The sequence below is a fragment of the Rhineura floridana genome, chromosome 2 (genome assembly GCF_030035675.1).
Source record: "Rhineura floridana isolate rRhiFlo1 chromosome 2, rRhiFlo1.hap2, whole genome shotgun sequence".
In the NCBI taxonomy this organism is placed as follows: domain Eukaryota; kingdom Metazoa; phylum Chordata; class Lepidosauria; order Squamata; family Rhineuridae; genus Rhineura; species Rhineura floridana.
Genome location: NC_084481.1, coordinates 171,782,924 through 171,801,728, shown reverse-complemented (window position 1 = coordinate 171,801,728; position 18,805 = coordinate 171,782,924). Strand labels below are relative to the sequence as shown.

The following is an 18,805-nucleotide window of genomic DNA, read 5'->3' as shown; positions in this document are numbered from 1 at the left end:
AAACCTTCAGAAAGAACCTGTCTTATTTTTATCTATGTACACTGCCTAAACAATTTTTAGGTGCCTTATAGATAATACTACTAACCACAAGGTGTAGCCAAGGTTTGTTCTTGGCTACAGCTTGTGGTTAGCAAAGAGACAGCTTAACCACAAGTCCAGGTTCAGATGACACTTGCTGTCCTGGCTTCTTCACACCACAGGTTGCTGCCAGGGCTGTGGATTCGGAAGCAATTTTAGGTGGAGTTGGAAGAAATGTACCGACTCCGACTTCAAAACAAAATTCATATTTTAATATTAATATTAATTTGTCATTTATGAAGGAGTTGGAGTCGGACAGTAGAAACATAGAGGAGTCGGAGTTGAAGGTTTGACATACCAACTCCACAGCCCTGGTTGCTGCCACTGACCAAGATTTTATGTTGTAAACCTCTTAGAAGCCATCTTGGCATGCAAGGAGTATATAAATGTATCAACAACAACAACAAGGGGAGGGTTGAGGCACAGGGAATTAGGTGCAGCGCAACTCATGGTGGCAAGAGTTCGCTGGACTGGTGCTGCCATGTGCTGCACCAAACTCCCCACATCTTGCCCCTCCCCCTCTCAGTTTGTGGCACTGACCCATGGTGTTAGGAAGCCAGAAGAGCCCTAGGCCCCTAAAAAGTCAGCCAATCCTGCTCTAAAAGAAAACAGAGATAAAAATTAAACAAGGATTTCAAAATGACATGGACAGGCAACGACATGTGGTGCTCCTCACAGTAATTTATTTATTTATTAAATTTGTTTGTCGCTTTTTTTATACACACACACACTCAAAGCGACTTGCAGTTAATAACAAATTAAAATAAAAATAAAGTAAAAGATTAAAAATATATAAAAAATTAAAAACAAAAAAGTACATAAGGTGGTGGAGCAAACCTTCTTAAGAAAGCTACACAACAGAAGCCCTTCAAAAGCCTTCCAAAGTAATGTCACTGGTACAGCAATAGGTGCCTCCTACTCTAGCACATCCACCACATTTCACATGGTATTCACATAAGGTAGTTACACTTGGAAAGGAGATATGCATTTTGCTTGTAACTCAGCCTTATGGTTGTCTAATGGGAAATTTAAAAAAACCATTTAATTATTTTATTCAATTTACGAATCACCTAATCTAATATATGCACAGTAAAATAGACAAAATTAAAACAAGCCATGCAACTCCGTAAAACCATACATCCAGGAAAAGATAAAATCTAGCCATAAAATCCAATATAGACAGACAACTGAAAACCACAGAAATCAATCCAAGGATACTCAGCCCAGCTACAAAAGCAAAAAGCCAGCCAAACTGTCATGATTCTGCAGAGATGAAAATAAAATTGCAATGATGTTAAAAAACATGTTAAAAAAGATGTTAAAAAGATAAAAGGTCTAAAGTCATTACAAAGCACAAGTATCTGAGAGCATGCCACAGAGAGACTGCTACAGGAAAGGCTGTCTCCTTTCTCATAGATAGGCTCTATATTTCATTTTGAGAAGGTATATGGAGAAGACCCTCTATCAATGACCTCAGGACACAGACAGGTGTATTTGGGGAAAGGAATCCCTTTAAGTTGTGGGATCCCAAATAGCATAAGGATTTGTAGATCAAAACCAGCACTTTGAATTGGATGCAGAAATGAACCAGAAGCCAGGGTATGTGAGAAAAGACCCATGTTGTGTGCTCATACTATCTGGACCCTCTCATATCCCAGGTACCAGGTGTATTCGCTAGGATATCATCATCTGGATCTCCCCAAACACTCAAGTAATGTTTGTGCATTACTCCACCTCCTTGCCTGGCGGGGCTACTGCCAATTTTGATTATATTCTTTCCTTATAATAGCTAGCCGTAATAGAGATTTTACTCTCCTTTCTTAGCTGTTTTGACTTTTGCATTGGCACAAACCCGCTATAATTCTCTTTACTTTGTAAAGCCACAAAAAAGCTTAGGCTGCAATCCTACATGAACACTAACCTGGAAGAATACAGTGAGGCTGATTAAACATGCCTAGTATTAGACCATACATTCAGTTTTCTCACCAACAATAATGATATTTAGTGCAGAAAAATATTTATAATTCCCTGATTTGATACTTACCAGGCATTTCAGGTAATGGCGAGGTCAAAGCTAAAAATCTACTCGTGTTTTCTGCCTCATCAGTCATCACTGAAGAACATTGAGATGTCATAGACTGTACATGGACAAAAATACATATATATATATATATATATTTATATAGCACACATAAGAAAAAAGTCTATGCAGAAGATCAGAGGTGTGTGCAAAATTGTAAAAGACTGACTCATGCAATTCCACATGAATTTCTCAGCCTCTTACACAGTAGAGTAGATGTCTGTATGACACCTTTTTTTTGCACAGAATTCAGTTCATATTATAGCAAATTTTATTTGACTTGTCTAGGAAAGCCTAGTGTAAATACACACAACAGAGCCTCTTACCTCTGACAGTGGCAGGCAGTATAGTGGGGCAGAGCCACCCTCCAAACACCCACATCCCTGAAGATTACCTGGATGGGGCAGGGGCAGGACAAGGGCGAGGATGGGTTGACACCAGCTGAGCCAATTAAGCACTCCTTACAAACTGTCTGCACAGCCCCAACCTTTTACCTAGCCTGTCCCAGTCCCATCCAGGTAAGCTGCAGTGACACTGGTATTAGGAGGGTGGCTCCACCACTCCACCTCATCACATCGACCACTACAGATCTCCCATGTGTATGTTAGTAATAGTGTGTTAAAGGTATGTCTGAGTACTGAGCAGCATATGCATTCATAAATACTGCATCAATGTAGTGCTTGTAAGAAGACCTATAAAAACTTGAGTTCTTTACATAGATTTAGCACAAATGCATGTTGAATTCCTCATGGACATTTGAAATTCAGTATCCACAGAGATCTATGGTGTAAGATTCATAATTGTATTATTTTATTTATTTATTTATTAAATTTACATCCCAACCTTCTTCTCAAAAGGAGCCCAGGGTGGCAAACAAAAACACTAAAAGCACTTTAAAACATCTTAAAAACAAAAGACTTCAAAACACATTAAAATAAAACGTATTTAAAATACAACTCTTAAAAAGCAATTTCAGCACAGACACAGACTAGAATAGGGCCTCTACCTAAAAGGATTGTTGAAAAAGGAAGGTCTTCAGTAGTTGCCAAAAAGATAACAGAGATGGCGCCTGTCTAATATTTTAAAGGAAAGAAATCCAAAGTGTCAGTGCCACAAAACGAAAGGTCTGCTTCCTATGTTGGGCAGAGCAGACCTCCTGATAAGATGGTATCTTCAGGAGGCCCTCACTTGCAGAGTGCAGCAGTATATAATTTACAAGAACTATTTGGAGTTTTACCTGGCCATGTCTATGGCTTTCCCAAATAAGGTCAGGATCTGATTTTCTTCAGCCAACGGGCAATTTAAATTTGAGTGAAAAGCATAGTTCTAGTTCATGTTAATTTACACAAATGTTTTCTCACAGAACTATTTGGAAATTAAATCTTATATTTCTAACCTGAAACTCTTCCCACAGTTTAGTTCTCATTTCTCTGCCTTGTTTTTTAATTGCCCTTTCTTGAGATTGTTTGTTTGCCAATATCTGGTCCAACCTTTTCATCTTCTTTATAGCTTTCAGGATCAGAGGATCCACATCTTTCTCCTGAGGGCTGACTGTCACTTAAAAATAAAACATATTAAAAACAAAAAAAAATTCAGTCAAAAAATCTTATAAATTGAATTTCAGAGAGCACTTCAAACTGAATTATATAAAGTTGCTAAAGTCTCGCTACGTCAGACATCCAGTGAGAAATGGAAGGCTGTTTGGCAATAGGTGATGAGGTGTGCCTGGCGCCAACACTGTTACCTTTTCGGCACCAGGTCAAGACTTTCCTCTTCTCCCAGGCATTTTAGCATGTGTTTTAAATTGTTTTAAATTTTTAAACTGTGTTTTAAAATTTGTATATTTGTTTTAATGTTTTTAGTTACTGTAAACCGCCCAGAGAGCTTCGGCTATGGGGCGGTATGCAAGTACAATACTGTAAATAAACAAATGAATATATAGACTGTTTGGAGCAGCCTTCCCCAGCCTAGTGGCCTTCAGATTTTTTAGACTAGAACTCTCATCTGCCTCAGCAAGCACAGCTAGTTGGGGTTTGTAGCAAGTGTAGTCCAAAACATCTGGAGGCCACCAAGGTGTCAAAGGCTGGGCCGCAATGTTTAATCAATTAAACTAAAAACATGCCCCTGATTAATCATGCAGAGGATTTTAATACAAGTACAGTAGGGCCCCACTCATACAGCAGGTTATGTTCCAGACCCCCGCCTAAAAGTGAAACCCGCTGAAAAGTGGAACTCATTCAATAGAATGGCGCCCGGTGCCTGAAAAACACCATAAAAGCAGAACAAGCGTCGTATGAGTGGGGCCTTACTCTAATTTAAAGCCGCCATATTAGCGGAACGCTGAAAAGCAGGCCACCAAGAAGCGGGGCCCTAGTGTACTTAATGAAAGCTGCAGATGGCAAGCACCATTTCCTTCGCTCATACACAAGATGAATGGCTTTTCTGAGATAATACCTCTTATGGCAGCTGCTATGACACACTAACACATGCATGCATTGTCTAAAAACAATGTTTCTTGCTTCAGAAAAACTATTACCCACTTGCAAATTTAAAAACTCACAAAAATTTATGATTAATGCATTTTAAAATGTCTTGATTGGGGCTGCAGTCCTATATAGAACTAGGCACAGACAAAACAGTCTGATCTGGTCCGCGTCTCTTGCAGATGAGCAGACCAACAAGGCCATCCTGTCCCAATTCCATCAGGAAAAATCCTTAAAAATCTGCACACTTTCCAGACATTTAAACTGAGGAAGATCTTTTTTCATTTATTTCTTAACCATTTCTAGCTGCTTGCTAGACAAGCTAGCAGGACAATTTTACAGAGAAAAAGATGGCTGCCCCATGTATGTATGGGTGTAGCCATCTTTTTTCCCCACACAGTGTCCCTGGTAGCAGGACTTTTTCACCATACAATTACCCAGGATGCAGTTGTATTTCATAATGTACTACCACGTTTTGATGAAGTGCAGCAAGCACCACATTTTCTAGCTGCTTCAAGCAGCTAAAACTATTTAAAGGCAAGAAAGTGAGGCTGAATGCACCACAACACGTAAGTGAGAAGAACAAGCCACACTTGGAAAGGTTTAGAGACATGAAATCGATCTAATACACATGTCTATATTCTGATCAGAATATGGTCTGTTGGATGTGGACCAGGGAGGTTCTTTCCAAATTATAGAGCAAACGAAATCCTCTTCCATCCCTATTAAGAACAGAGCAAAAACACAGTAACTGTGCTTCTTATGTATAGTTTATATTTTATGTAAATTACTTAGAGGTTTTTACAATTAAGTGGCATACAAATTATGTTAAAAAATAACTTTTGCAAAAGATATGGCTATAATATCTGGGAGGCAATCTCACTAAACTGATTTTCCAGGGTTCTACTTTGTGTATGGAAGCGTCCATGAATACAAGAGGATCCCTTGCCACAAAAAGTCACCCTTGATATAACAGAAGGCAATGGGAAGGTGGAGTGCAGCCAATGCGCTTGTGCCCACTGTCTCCCCCCACCCCCTGCATGTTTAACCAAGACAAACACCTGAATAGGGATAAAATCTAGACTTTATTCCTGAGTTGGGTTGCAAACTCTTACTAGCTTTGCTCCTTTGCCTCTCACAGCAGTTTGACATGAAATTTAACACCTTTCCCCACCACTATATCTCCATCTCAGAAAGCTTCAGCTTGTAAATACCTGTGTGTCAGGTTTACAGAAGTATAACCACTGAAGTTGGCAACATTAATCTTGATGTTGTTCTACAACAAATAAATTATTATTATAGGGCAGAGGTGGAGAACCTTTGACCTTCCAGTTGTTGTGGGAGTCCCAACGCCCATCAGCCCCAGCCAACATGACCAATAAACAGGGATGGTGGGAGCTGTAGTCCACTCACAGGCTCCCGACTGTTACTATAGAGTATTTGCTAGATATGGAAATAAAATTGCCCCAAGTTCTCTTTTTCCACCACTGGCGTGAATAAACAATTACAACACTATAGACAAGCATGTCTTACCCCAGCCCAATTGTGGGGGGAAATGTTAGAAATACCTTTTTCTAGTTTAGCTAGTTCATTCTGAGGAGCACTGCTGCAATGAGACGGTATATTTTCAATACAGTCATCTTCAGAATCTGCTGAGCTTAAAGTATATTCTGAAAAACAGAAGACATGCATGAAATTAACAGGAACTTTAGGCTGAGGAGCGTAGAGATCTGCAAGGAGGGAGAAGGAAAGAGTGAGTGTGAGAAGGAGATCACCTGACCCCTCGACCATCACCACCCGAGGGTTCGGCATCCCCTAGACTCTTCTGGGAGTAGGAAGGGGCCAATAACATCTGGAGAGATGGCGGCAGCAGCAAATACAGTTGAGGAGAATTAGCCTCTTGGGTGTTCTCCTCAAAAGTAGCAGTAGCAGCTAAGGCCAGTGCCTCTGCAAGCGCCTCAGCGATGGCGGAGTGTATTGCTGAGTGCGCACTCTGCATTGCACTCCATGCCAAACGGGAACAAACAGCGATACTCCTCTTATAGCCAGAGTATTGTGACTCTTTAATACTAGTTTTATTATTGCTACCTAAGTACATCACCTGTCTCTCCCTTAATAACTTATTCAAACTCAACTTATTACACATAACCTACTTAATGAACTGAAATTCAACTTGATCAATGACTTAACAGTTTGCTTGTTTATAACTGATTCATTGAACTTGATCAATTGAGAAAATACCTTCATTCTGAAGTTTTTTTGGGAGGGGTTGCACTTTTTTTGGAATTGAAATTTAATTTGATTAAGAACTCAACTGATTATACATAAGAATGTGATATATAATTTAATTTTATAATTCATTGATTGAAGTGCTTATTTTGGTTAATAAGGCCATTCTGCCCCCCTGCAGGTGGGCAAACAAGGTGACAAAACAACTTGTTTATACCCTTGTATTTGATGGGAAATGCTTCCCACTTGAGGAAAAATCACTCATTATTTTACAATGGGAAAAAGACACAGAAAGACAGAGCGGATGAGGATGCATCCACCTCCAGTTGCTTATTGGATGAAATTAAAACATTTATTTCTCAACAATTTAAGGAATTTGAGGAACATAGTTGGATAAAGCTAAGGAAACAGAGCAGACTTTACTCAAGAGAACAGATGATTAACAAAAGGAAGGGGAGAAATATTCACTGGGTTAATTAAGGAAAGAAACCAAGAATTATTATCAAAGATTAATGATATGCCTAGCTCTGCTGAAAATCATGAACAACATTTTGATGAGGTGGGGAAAAAACCAATAAAACCCAGAATAAACATTGATAGCCTGAAAGGTGCAGGCCTCTGAACAAAAGGGGTTATTACAAAAAAGTATGGTTGAACAACACAACAAGAAGAATGAGGTATTGAAAATAAAAGCAACGACAGAACAATCAGACAATGAATTCAATACTAAATTAAGAGGGCTTAAACAAGGAATTGAGGGGAAAGATCTAGTGGGCTTTCTGGAGGAACATTTGAGAAACTTTTTGGAATTAGAACAAGACTGCTCTGTGGGAATAGAAACTGTTTACAGGATTAACTACATATGCCATACGTAAAAAGCTGCCATGAGTTCATCAGCCTCAGGGTTAAAGTGGCAATACCAAAAAAAATCTGTATGGGTATTGCTCTTAAGAGATTAAAATTGAGATCCAACTTCTGTCTGATTTGCACCCAGATATTTTAAGGAAAAAAAGACCTTAAATTTCTGACAGTTTATTTACAAGAAAAAGGAATTAAATATTGTTGGGGAATACCTTTTAAGTTAAATGTCTGGATGGGAAGAGAATGGGTAGTTGTTAAATCTGTGGAAGGAGCAAAACAACTTTTAGAGTTAATTAGGAATTGAATATCAACAGCTGTAAATCCAATAAGATCAGAAAACTCAGCCCCATCTGTAACCATCATTAGTATTAACTTTATCTTTTTTTGAGACATATTTTTCTACTTTCTTTTGTAAAAGTGCTTTCCAACTTTTTCCTTCTCTCTTTTCCTTTTCTTCTCTTTCCTTCTTTTTTTCTAAATTCTTTTCCTCTTACTTTTAGTTCTCCTTTTCCTCCCCTTTTTTCTTTTTCTTATTATTTATAGGGTAAGTTAATTTAGGGATAGTTTAAGGCAACAGCTAGAGTAAGATTAGGGAAAGAGCTAGGGAGAGTTAAGGGGCAGTGGATAGGGCCAGAGTAAGGGATAGCTTAGCAGAGGTGTAGGGATAGATTTAGGGTTAGAGCAGAGACTGCAGATACCTTTTTATTATTATTAATCTCTTTCTATTTTTATTACTATTATTTGTTCCGTTTTCCCTTGTTTTTTCTTGCTCTTTTTCTTACTATGATTTCTTCTTTCTTTTTTTTCTGTCTTTTTGTTGTTTTGTGTTTGTTTTAACTAAGCTGAGTGATTTGTTAGTTTTGTATTGTTTTCTTTTTTGTTTTTCCGTTTCTTTCATTTTCTTATAGGATCTAAATCATTTATATAATGGCAAAAAATTAAGCATCACTTCATTGAATGTAAAACAATTGACCTCTTTTTAACAGGAAAAAATATGCACATATGTTAAAAGAAAAAGAAAGACCTGAGCTTACATTGCTTCAAGAGATTCATATTAAAAGGGGGATGAACAGCTTTTTGAAAGACATGAAACTAGGAGAAGAGAGGGGTGGCTATAGTAACTACAGATAAACACAAGATACAATTTACTTATTGGATTGTTGATGCAGAAGGTAGATATTTGTTTGGTACAACTTAAATATGGAGCAAATATTTTTTAATCAGCTCTATCTATGCTTCCAATACTAATCAAAACACCTTGTTTAAAAAAATCCAAGAAATATAATTTTCTAATTTATATAAGGAAATATTAAATGGGGGAGATTTTAATTGGGCAATTAATGCTGAGACTGACAGATCAAGTATAACAGGAGGTACTGGACAGCTGCCCAAGTCCTTCTTAAAATTTATTCATTCACAGCAACTTATAGATGTATCGGGGCATATGCACCCCCAAGAAAAAGATTATACTTTCTTTTCCATCCCACACAATTCATACTCAAGGATCAACTTTTTTCTCACTTCTCCTCAATTAACAAAACAATGAAAACCAAGATGAAATCACAGATCTTTGAAGATGACACCCCTGTGTCAATGGGATTGACTTACAAAACAGTACTTAAGAAGAGAAAGAAATGGTGACTTGATAATCTGCTTTTATCAAATTAGGACATTAGACAAGATATAATTAATAAACCAGGAGTATTTTCAAATAAATAATTTCTCTGATTTAAGTAATACTATTATATGGGAGGCTTCAAAGGCCATAGAGGGGAACTGATAAAGAAATCAATTTATGTAAGAAAACAAAAAGGACAACATGAAAATGAACTTAGGTTAAAAATACAACTGGAAAAAACACACAAAGAAACTGGTTCTAGGGATATATATAAAAATTTAGAAAGTGCAAGGAAACAATTAGATCTGTTAATTTGTGACCAAACAGAAAGGAAATTAAGATTTCTTTAAAAAAATTGAGAAAGGTAATAAAACTGACAAATTGTCTCATGTTGGCAAAGAAACAATGTAAGAATATTATGCAAATTAATAAAGCTGACAAAGTATATAGCAGATCAAAAGATATAGTTAATCAATTTAAAGATTTTTAATAAAAACTGTATACGTCTGACCAACCAGTTAAGCAGCAGATACAAGATTATTTTAGGAAGATAACCTTCCTCTTATGAGTACTTTGGATTCTGACTTCTTGCAAGTTCCAGTTACACTAATAGAATTGCATAACACAATCAAGACATTAAAGAATAGTAAAATACTAGGTCCAGATAGCTTTACTGCAGAATATTACAAGACATTTTCAAATCAAATTGAACAATCATTATTAGCATTATTTAATGAAATTATGCAATCTTATACCTTCCCTAAGACCAGGGAAGAGGCCAGAATAGTTGTCATTCCAAAAAAGGGCTAAGATTTAACCAAAGTAGAATCTTATAGACCTACAGCCTTATTAAATCAAGACTTTACGATATGGACACCTATTCTGGCTAATAGACTAAACACAATAATACCAAACTACATAGCAGAGGACCAAACAGGCTTTATTAAGAATCATCAACTATCTATGAATATAAGGAAGCTTTTGAATATAATACATAATATTAACAAGTCTAAACTCCCATATGCCCTTATATTCCTAGATGTTGAAAAAGCTTTTGATAGTTTAGAGTGGGATATTCTAGTTCAAATTTTAGAGAAAATGGGACTTGGTAACCAATTCTTGCAGTGGATTAAAATGATTTACACACCCCTAATGCTCAAATAGCTATAGAATCAGATGTGCTAAATTTAAAAAGGGGCACTAGGGAAGGATGCCCACTTTCTCCTCTGTTATTTGCCCTGTCAATTGAACCATAAGCTGAAGCTATAAGGTCAAATAATTTAATAAAAGGCATTCAAGCAGGTAGTGGACATTTTAAGATTAATTTATATGCGGACAATGTTGAAATTATATTGCATGAATCTGTGAAAACTTGTCACCGTGACAAACCTTATATGACAAAAGTATAAGGGTAACAAATCAATTTTACTAAATCTGAGTAGTTGAGTTTTAATACAGATATCGCTGTTAAAAATGATGTTGCAAAGAACTATAATTTCTTTGCCTGATGGAGCAATCTTTCCTTTCCTTCCCCTGTGGGGCCAATTCGGGGGGGGGGGAGCCATGTTCCACTAGTGGGAATCCTTGCAATGACTCCTGCAAGTGGGACAGTTAGTTGAATTGGTCATTATTTCAATTCCCGTGCGCATACGGAATTACATATTAGAATTATGAATTATAACAATAAATAAGATAGTTCATAAAAGAAAAGTAACGGCGTTAACCAGGGCTTTTTAAAGGCAGGGCACAGAGGGCAACTGCCCTGAGTCTCGCATATGAGGGGGGCCTCACACATGGAGGGGGCCACATGAACGTTGGCACTGCTGCATTATTGCCAACTCTTTTCATTCAGAATCCCACTAACTTGAGCACCATAAACCTCATTTAAAAAATCACAAAACAAACTCTACTGGTGGTAGTGTCCTTTTGCTGTGACAGCATGAGCAAGATGGTTGCAGCTACAGGCAGAACTAATAGTTGCAACCTAAGTCAGACCTTTTAAAAATTGTTATATTTATATCTCACCTTTTTTCCTCCAAGGAACCCAAGGCAGCTTACACAATCCTCACAACAACCTGGGAGGTAGGTTAGTTAAGAGTCAGTAATTGGCCCAAAGTCACCCAGTGAGCTTCATGGTCGAGTAGGGACTCAAACCCGGATTTCCTCAGTCCAACATTCTGCTACACCACACTGATCTCACATACACTAGGGGACCAAGGTCCTCAGTACAGAGCCTAAAGGCACCAGTGTGCTCACAGAGACCTACCAGTGTATCTTCCAGGGTCTCTGCTCCCTTCATTGCACAATTATAAATTATAATAGACACCAGCTTTTCTTAACTCTCACTGACTGTTTTCTTAGACCTTCTACCATTGTGATTGGCCACAGAATCAGTTAAAACTGTTCCCTTTCTTCTCCAACGAGAACACTAATTAGAACTGTGAGAACAATTCTAATGGGACAGAACCAATAGAGAGAATAGAGAGAATAGTTTGAACTGGACACTCTCAGCAGCATGAGAGCACATGGATTCCGAGAAGAGAGGAGTGAAGATAGCTAGGGAGCCTCTGTACCTGTGTCTCAGTGAAAGATTACTGTGGGAAAAGAAAAACACGGAGGGTCTAGGCGAGGGGTTGGGAGAAGAAGAAAAAACGTGGGTCCAGGGGAAGGAGAGGGTGGGAAGGAGAGGGTGTGTATATGGGTGGTGGTGTATTTTATTTAGAGAGGATTTGGGAAAATAACTTGCCTTCTGTGAAATGGATGTCATGATGTTGGAGCAGAAGACTGTGGGTACAAAGGAATAGCTTTATGTTTTGGGGCTCATATGCCCTATGTCAGCCTTTTACTAAGGTTCTTGGGGAGGTTACCTGTCTTTAGGCCTTCTGTGAAATTAATGTTTTGTGTGCAATAGTAAATACTGAGATTGTTTACACCCGCATGGCAGCCATTTTGTGACTGGTCCTGCCCTGCCAGTGGCAGCTCTTTTGTGGCAGGGTCTGTGGCACTTCCTCAAAATTCCAAATGTTCCCATGGGCCCAAAAAGATTGAGACCCCATACATAGTTATTGACTTAATTATTGCTTTTACTGTTTTAAAAACATATATAAAATTCAACGACCCACCCACGTTGTGAGTAAGTCACTCCCTCGGTAAATGTGTACCTTTAAGATATATGGTTGGTTTATACTGAACAAGTAATGAAGTTTGTTTGTGAAAATATTTCCAAACATTTTTATAGATCTATGCATTCTTTAATATTGCCAGTTTCCATAGCTAGTGGGGAACATAGCTTCTCAAAGTTAAAATCGATAAAAACATATCTTGTTCAACAACAGTGCAAGAGAGGCTAGTTGGATTTGCCACAATGTCAATAGAACATGAAATAGCTGGAAAACTGGATCTAAAAGAACTAGTGACTGAATTTTCAAAACATAAAGCAAGAAAAGCCATGTTGTAAGAGCACAGATCATTTTTTATTCTGAGTATTTTGTAAATTACAGGTTAAAGTACATTGAAGAGTTTTCTTAGTTCTTTCTATATTGAGTGTGGTGGTAATGGCAGTTACAGTAGGATAGCATAATGGATGATTTTGGATTTGCAATAATAAAAATTATAATTAATATTTTAATGCATTTTTGTTTGTAATCGGACTGAAATATCATCTAGCTGTTGTGTACAAATCTGTTCTGAAAATTTCATGTCTCTGTTTTACTTGATCTCAGAAACATTGGTTGGACAGATACATGGATGGACAAACCGAACAATTATGCCTCTGTTTAAATAAATAAATACACTTAAAGAACATTAAACAGAATATAGGGGCAAAATATCTCTGGGTTCACAAAAAAATCTCAGCCTAGATCTGCCCTTGGCGTTTGGGGGCACCAACTGCACGGTTCACCTAGGGCACCAGTTGGAGGCACCTCATCTAGGACCACCCTTGGTCCCACTGAACACAGTGGGACTTAACATCTGTGTAAACAAGCACTGTACACATAGTAAATTTCATACCTTCAATCTGATTTGTGCTCTGTATCACCAGCTGGAAACTACTATTAGTTTTTTCTTCAGATATTTCTTCTGAGGTTCTCATTTTTTTGGTTCCATATTCTGCTCTGTTTTCACCATAATTTTCTTTCGAATTGTCTTCTGTGTGATTATTATAAAAGTCAACCTAGAAATGATTGCACAAACAGGAATTTTCAACAAGCACATTGGTCAAAATTGCTGTTTATTATAATCTGGATGGAACCATTCATATAATCTATATTTTAGCATAATTTCAGATAAAATCCAAGGATCCAATCCAACACTTTATGATCTACTGTATTTTATTGCACTTATCTGTGATAAGAATCATCTCCAGGTGACCAAACAAAAACACATTTTGAAGTTTTACAAAGGCTGTCTCATTTTATTTTATGTCACAAATAACAAGAGGTATCTATGGGCAAACAATCTAGTAAAATGCTTGTGACCTTATTTCCCAGGCTGTTTTACACAGCAAGAAAAAGAGAGAAAGAGGGAGGATGGGCAGTGAACAAGAGTGAAAAATTAGAAGAAAAGCAAACCTCAAGTCTTTCCCTCCCCCCACAAAGTACAATTTATATATATAAGATTCCCTTAACAAAGAGATTTTCTCAAAACACAGAGTGAGCCTAATCACTTGTGCAGATGTCTGTTTTGATGTTAATGTGGAATACTCCCACAGGCAGAGAAGGTGACATGTCGATTCCTTCTTTCCCCTGAAAAGCTACTCCAGATGGTTGGGGGACCCTCTGTAACAGAGTGGAATGTTGCACTAGGGACAGGGCAAGGGGGAGAGGAACTGTCGAGAATCACCCGCCCATTCCTCCAATAGCAGCCTCCAATGGTTCAGGGTCTCTTCCACAAACAGAAGTAGACCTTCATGTATGGATGGATCCAACCCAAAATATGCTTTAGTACAAAAACATAAGCATCAAATAGTTTTTTCCAAGGGTTGTGCCTCATTAATGCCAATATAATTATAAACATTAACAGCATCTCTCACAAAAGCTTGAAGGCATCGTAGTAAATACAGCAAAGAATACAGCGGACATAAGAGTTACCTTAGGCAGGTCTGGCTCTGGTGTTAAAATCTCTAAGGATGTGCTTAAAACTTTGTTCCCATGATTAATTCTTGAGCTAGATGCTGGCCTTGAAATGTCATCCAGGCTTCCCCTTGTAATATCCATTATAAACTTAAATAAGCAGATATAAGCACAATTATATGGCATATATTAATCCAATTCTATATTCATCACCTGCATTCATCAATCTGTTCTTGTCTTCAGCATTTGCCCAACAATATAATTTTCATGGAGGCAGCAGCCCACTTCAGGTGTTCTTCATACGACTTAAGTAAATATAAGAGGAAGGGCAGCAAGGATGAACATGCTCCATGACCTACAGAATCAACCTGTGAAGTGAACTTTACACTCTTGGAGGCTCCCTGCACATTTTAAATCTCTGGTAAATAAGGGTTCTAAAAAGCACAGGGCAGGAGGCTCCCAACTTTACAAGTTCCCCCTTACACGCAAAGAGGGCGATGAAAACCATGAGGCAGAGCTAGTGTGCTTGATTCCACTTCCCTAATGGAGGGCTAGAGTTTACACAACCTTATGGAAGCAATGGGATGTTAGTTAACAGCCTGTTCCCATAGACAAATTAGCACAGTGAGGATGCAGACTCAACAAATCTGGTTTAAGCTGTGTTCTGGAGAAAGTAATTATGTGCTTGCCTTATAAAACTCATAACTCAGCCTCTTTATATTTCGTTACTCAACCCAGTTTCAGATTTGTGAACGGTAAAGGCAGACTGAGCTGTAAGTAGTGCTCATAGCAAAGCAATAATATGACCACTTCAGCCCATAGCATAATCCTGGTCTTCTCAACCCAGATTCTCAGCTGACCACCAGTTCTGTCTGCTGCACCATCTCTTAGCACACACTTTATGCACCATAGGAACACTGCACAAAGAGCACTTTATTACTGTATTTTAATATGCTGTTTACTGTTTTGGCGGCCCTTTGGGCTAAAAATTACCATATAAACAATGTAGAGATGGGAAGGCAGCAGTGGTACTGAGCTACCTGATTTTTTTTAAAAGACCTTGAAAGTAATGCTCCCTCCCTAGCAGTCGTGAAAATCGGCAAAGTGCAGAAAAAGAAAGGCAGGGCTTATAGAAGGACTGGGGAGCTTTAGGCCCAGGGCCAAATGGGGCCCTCCGTGTCTCTCTATCTGGCCGTTGGGACTCTCCCCAGCCACACTCCATCTCCAGGCCCTGCTTTTCATTCTCCTTTAATATTTTTTTTGCTTGACTATAATGTGTTCTTGAACTGTGATAATGCCTCTTGCTTGCCTGAATAGAGGATGGAGGAATAGAAGCCAGCCCACTGTACAAAGGTAGTATTTACATTCATTGCTTTGTCCACTTTTGCCTCTGGCCCAGCCCACAACTTTCATGTGGCCCCCAGAAGGTTGCCCAGAATGGAATGCATCCCTCGGGGCTGAAAAAGGTTCCTCATCACTGGCTTATTGAGAACAGTAGGTTCAAAAGTGTATAGCTGTATTCTGACATTACAATGGACATCCCTATTTATTTAAGAGACTTCTTACTCATCTTTCACTACATGGTCCCAGGGTGGATTACCACCATAATCACACAATATTAAAATCCAATAAAACAATTTAACAAACCAAATAATGTACAATAGACAATAGAGGTGGCCTCACAAAAATCACGCTGGAAGCCTCCACAAACACTATTGTTGCAACAGAAATATCTGCTAGTGCTAAGCGGGTTAGGAGGATGCATCCTCAATATAATGCCATCCTCCTTCTCCAGCCTATTTACACTGAGTAATTCTCATGAAACCATTTGGAGGGAAAGGTCTTCCTGACCTCTGTCTGCAGCATTCAATCCCAATATTCTACTTATGCTTTATGCCTTCAAACAAAAAAGCACTGTCCCAACCGCCATTCACATCTCCCTAAGACTGGAGCAGCTAACATGTGGGCTGAAGGCCATATATGCCCCCCAAAGGCTATTTGTGGCCACCCAAGACATCCCCTAAATTTGTCATTTTTAGCAAAAAATAAAACATGTTAAATATACTGACCACTCCTGGGGGTCCACTGATGTGATGCCATGATGGCCAGATTGTCACACCTTCCCCCCAAAAAAACCTGTCTATTTCTTAAATTAAAAATAAAAACTATTGACCACTCCCAAGGGTCCCCTTTTAGATAGCAGGCTTCACTACACCAATGTTGATGCTTCTGTCACACCAACTTTTATACTTTGGCCACAGCCACTGTGACATACAGCCCTCAAAGGTTAGTCAGTTCTGCCTTAAAGCCAGCTCCTCCATCCTTTAAAATTGAGCAGAATTTGGAAATCTTCTCCCTCTTGCACACAATCTTTGAGGACTAGAAAGGTTTAAAAGTGAAACTGAATGTTCCCAGTATTATCAAGAATGGGTTCATATGTGTAATAGTGAATTTGTAGGAATATGTTCTATTTATACTGAGGATTCAACATTTCTGGCATCTTATTTTTAAGGCATTGTTTCTCTCACCTGCTTGCCTCCCTCCGGGAAAAAACCTAGCTGTTATTAATTACATAAGATGAGGGTTAGAGGAATAAACCAAAGAGAACCCAAAAAAAACAACAAAACTCACTAAGAGCAAGGACACTGTAAAGATCCCCCTCCCCCTCCCTCCCTCCCTTCTTACTTTTATTTATTTACTTATTATTTGATTTATATCCCGCCCTTCCTCCCAGCAGGAGCCCAGGGCGGCATGTATTTTAGATGGTAAGCCTGAGAGCAGGGACTTACTTCTGAGTAAACATGCACAGCATCGGGTTACTTGAGTATAATATTTTATACCGCTTTCACCCTGCTGAGCTGCCCGTACGACTTGAATATATACTCAATGGTAACAACCGTTATACCTAATTTCCAGTTAGCTAGAAATGTGTTTTCTCCCCGCAAAGTAAAAAAATGGTTATAATTCATAAACTTAGCCCTTCATTAACTCACCCCCAGCAGGATATCTGCAGAGCACCACAAGGGACACAGCAAGCAAAGACCGCTGTAAACAGACGGCCGTGGACACTCTCCGCTTCTTAGTTACTCAGGCAACACGTTCGCTAAAACAGAACCGGAAATAGGGTATATACTAAGGGCGGAAGTGAAAGCCCTGGCTTCATGGAGCCATGTTGAATTTGCTAATTTTGGAAGGCAAGCTAAAGCTCTTTGCAGACGTTCTGAAACAGGGCTGAATGAGTCCGCAGCTACGAAGGTGGTAGCTTTTCCTTCAGGACCTGCACATACGAACAATATCAAGGCCATACAAATTACTCTCCTGAGGCGCGTTCGTTTAGCCCACGTGCGCCGCAAACATGTATTTACCTAGTCCTTATCTTTTAATTTGCGGGTAATCTTCAGACAGAATAAGGGTTATTATGTAGAAAATTGCTGGTTCGTTTTAAGGCTGTAATCCAATGGACATCAAAAACTAAATTTTATTTACTTTGTTCATGCATATGCAATAGGTGGTTCACGTGGGGTATGCTTGAAGAATGCTGCCGTGATATGTACACTTGACAGCAAGGCCCAGTGAGCTCAATAGGGCTTTCTTCGCCGTTATTGAGAATAAGACTGCAGTATTGGCTGCAGTATTTGGAGACGGAGTCCCGAGGAGGAAAGCAATTCAAGAGGGCAAGGGGGGGGGAGAGAAAGAAAAAAGAGATAGAGCAGGTAATTGGCCAGGGTCTCGTTCCATGCTGCAACTATATTTGTGAGAGTAGATCTAGTTCTTTAAACGGGTGTAGTAGTCCAGGGTCTCAGCGGGTCTTAGACCCCTTACTTTTTTGGAGCAGGGTCCCTGTGTTTCCAGCATCCTATGAGCCAATCAGCATGAAAGGGAGTGGGTTAGCCATGAGAAGGGTATTCTAACATTCTTCCCTATCCTTCCCTGCTGATTGGAACCAATCAAAGTGAAAGGAGGTGAGTCAGCCACTGAGAAGACTTTTTTCAGTAGCTAACATTGAAACGCTTTCGTGCTTTTTAACGCCTGTTGTTGTGGGAGAAAGCATTAACAAGGATCTCATTCTCAACCCAGCAGCAAAAAAAAAGGGAGCAGCAGGATGTGGCTGTGACAATCATGAAGGGACCCCGCACTTCTGAATTTGCCACTACACTACTATCTAGAAAGAAATTTAAAAAGAGGTGTCCCATGTTGAAATGGACTGCCTTCAAGTCGATCCAGGCTTACGGTGACCCTATGAATAGGGTTGGTAAGCGGTATTCCGAGGTGGTTTACCTTTGCCTCCCTCTGAGGCTGAGAGGCAGTGACTGGCCCAAGGTCACCCAGTGAGCTTCATGGCTATGTGGGGATTCAAACCCTGGTCTCCCAGGTCATAGTCCAA

General features: G+C 39.0%; 1 protein-coding gene across 10 annotated transcripts in view; it reads right to left on the bottom strand.

Moving 5' to 3' along the window:
• Positions 1–18,263, bottom strand: part of FSIP1 (fibrous sheath interacting protein 1) — a 156,073-nt gene extending 137,810 nt beyond the window's left edge. For 3 of the 10 annotated variants that reach the window (XM_061611474.1, XM_061611476.1, XM_061611475.1), the window contains exons 1-8: positions 18,244–18,261; positions 17,415–17,524; positions 14,440–14,571; positions 13,361–13,523; positions 7,944–7,991; positions 6,210–6,311; positions 3,555–3,715; positions 2,123–2,216 (exon numbers count right to left, since the gene is read on the bottom strand). In XM_061611474.1, the coding sequence (XP_061467458.1) occupies positions 2,123–2,216; positions 3,555–3,715; positions 6,210–6,311; positions 7,944–7,991; positions 13,361–13,523; positions 14,440–14,565 (694 nt within the window). In that variant the 5' untranslated portion in view covers positions 14,566–14,571; positions 17,415–17,524; positions 18,244–18,261. Of the gene's footprint in view, positions 1–2,122; positions 2,217–3,554; positions 3,716–6,209; positions 6,312–7,943; positions 7,992–13,360; positions 13,524–14,439; positions 14,572–14,634; positions 14,777–17,414; positions 17,525–18,243 lie in introns of all 10 variants that reach the window. The other 7 variants (XM_061611468.1, XM_061611469.1, XM_061611472.1 and 4 more) reach the window with 6 other exon arrangements.
• Between the last annotated feature and the right edge of the window lie 542 nt (positions 18,264–18,805).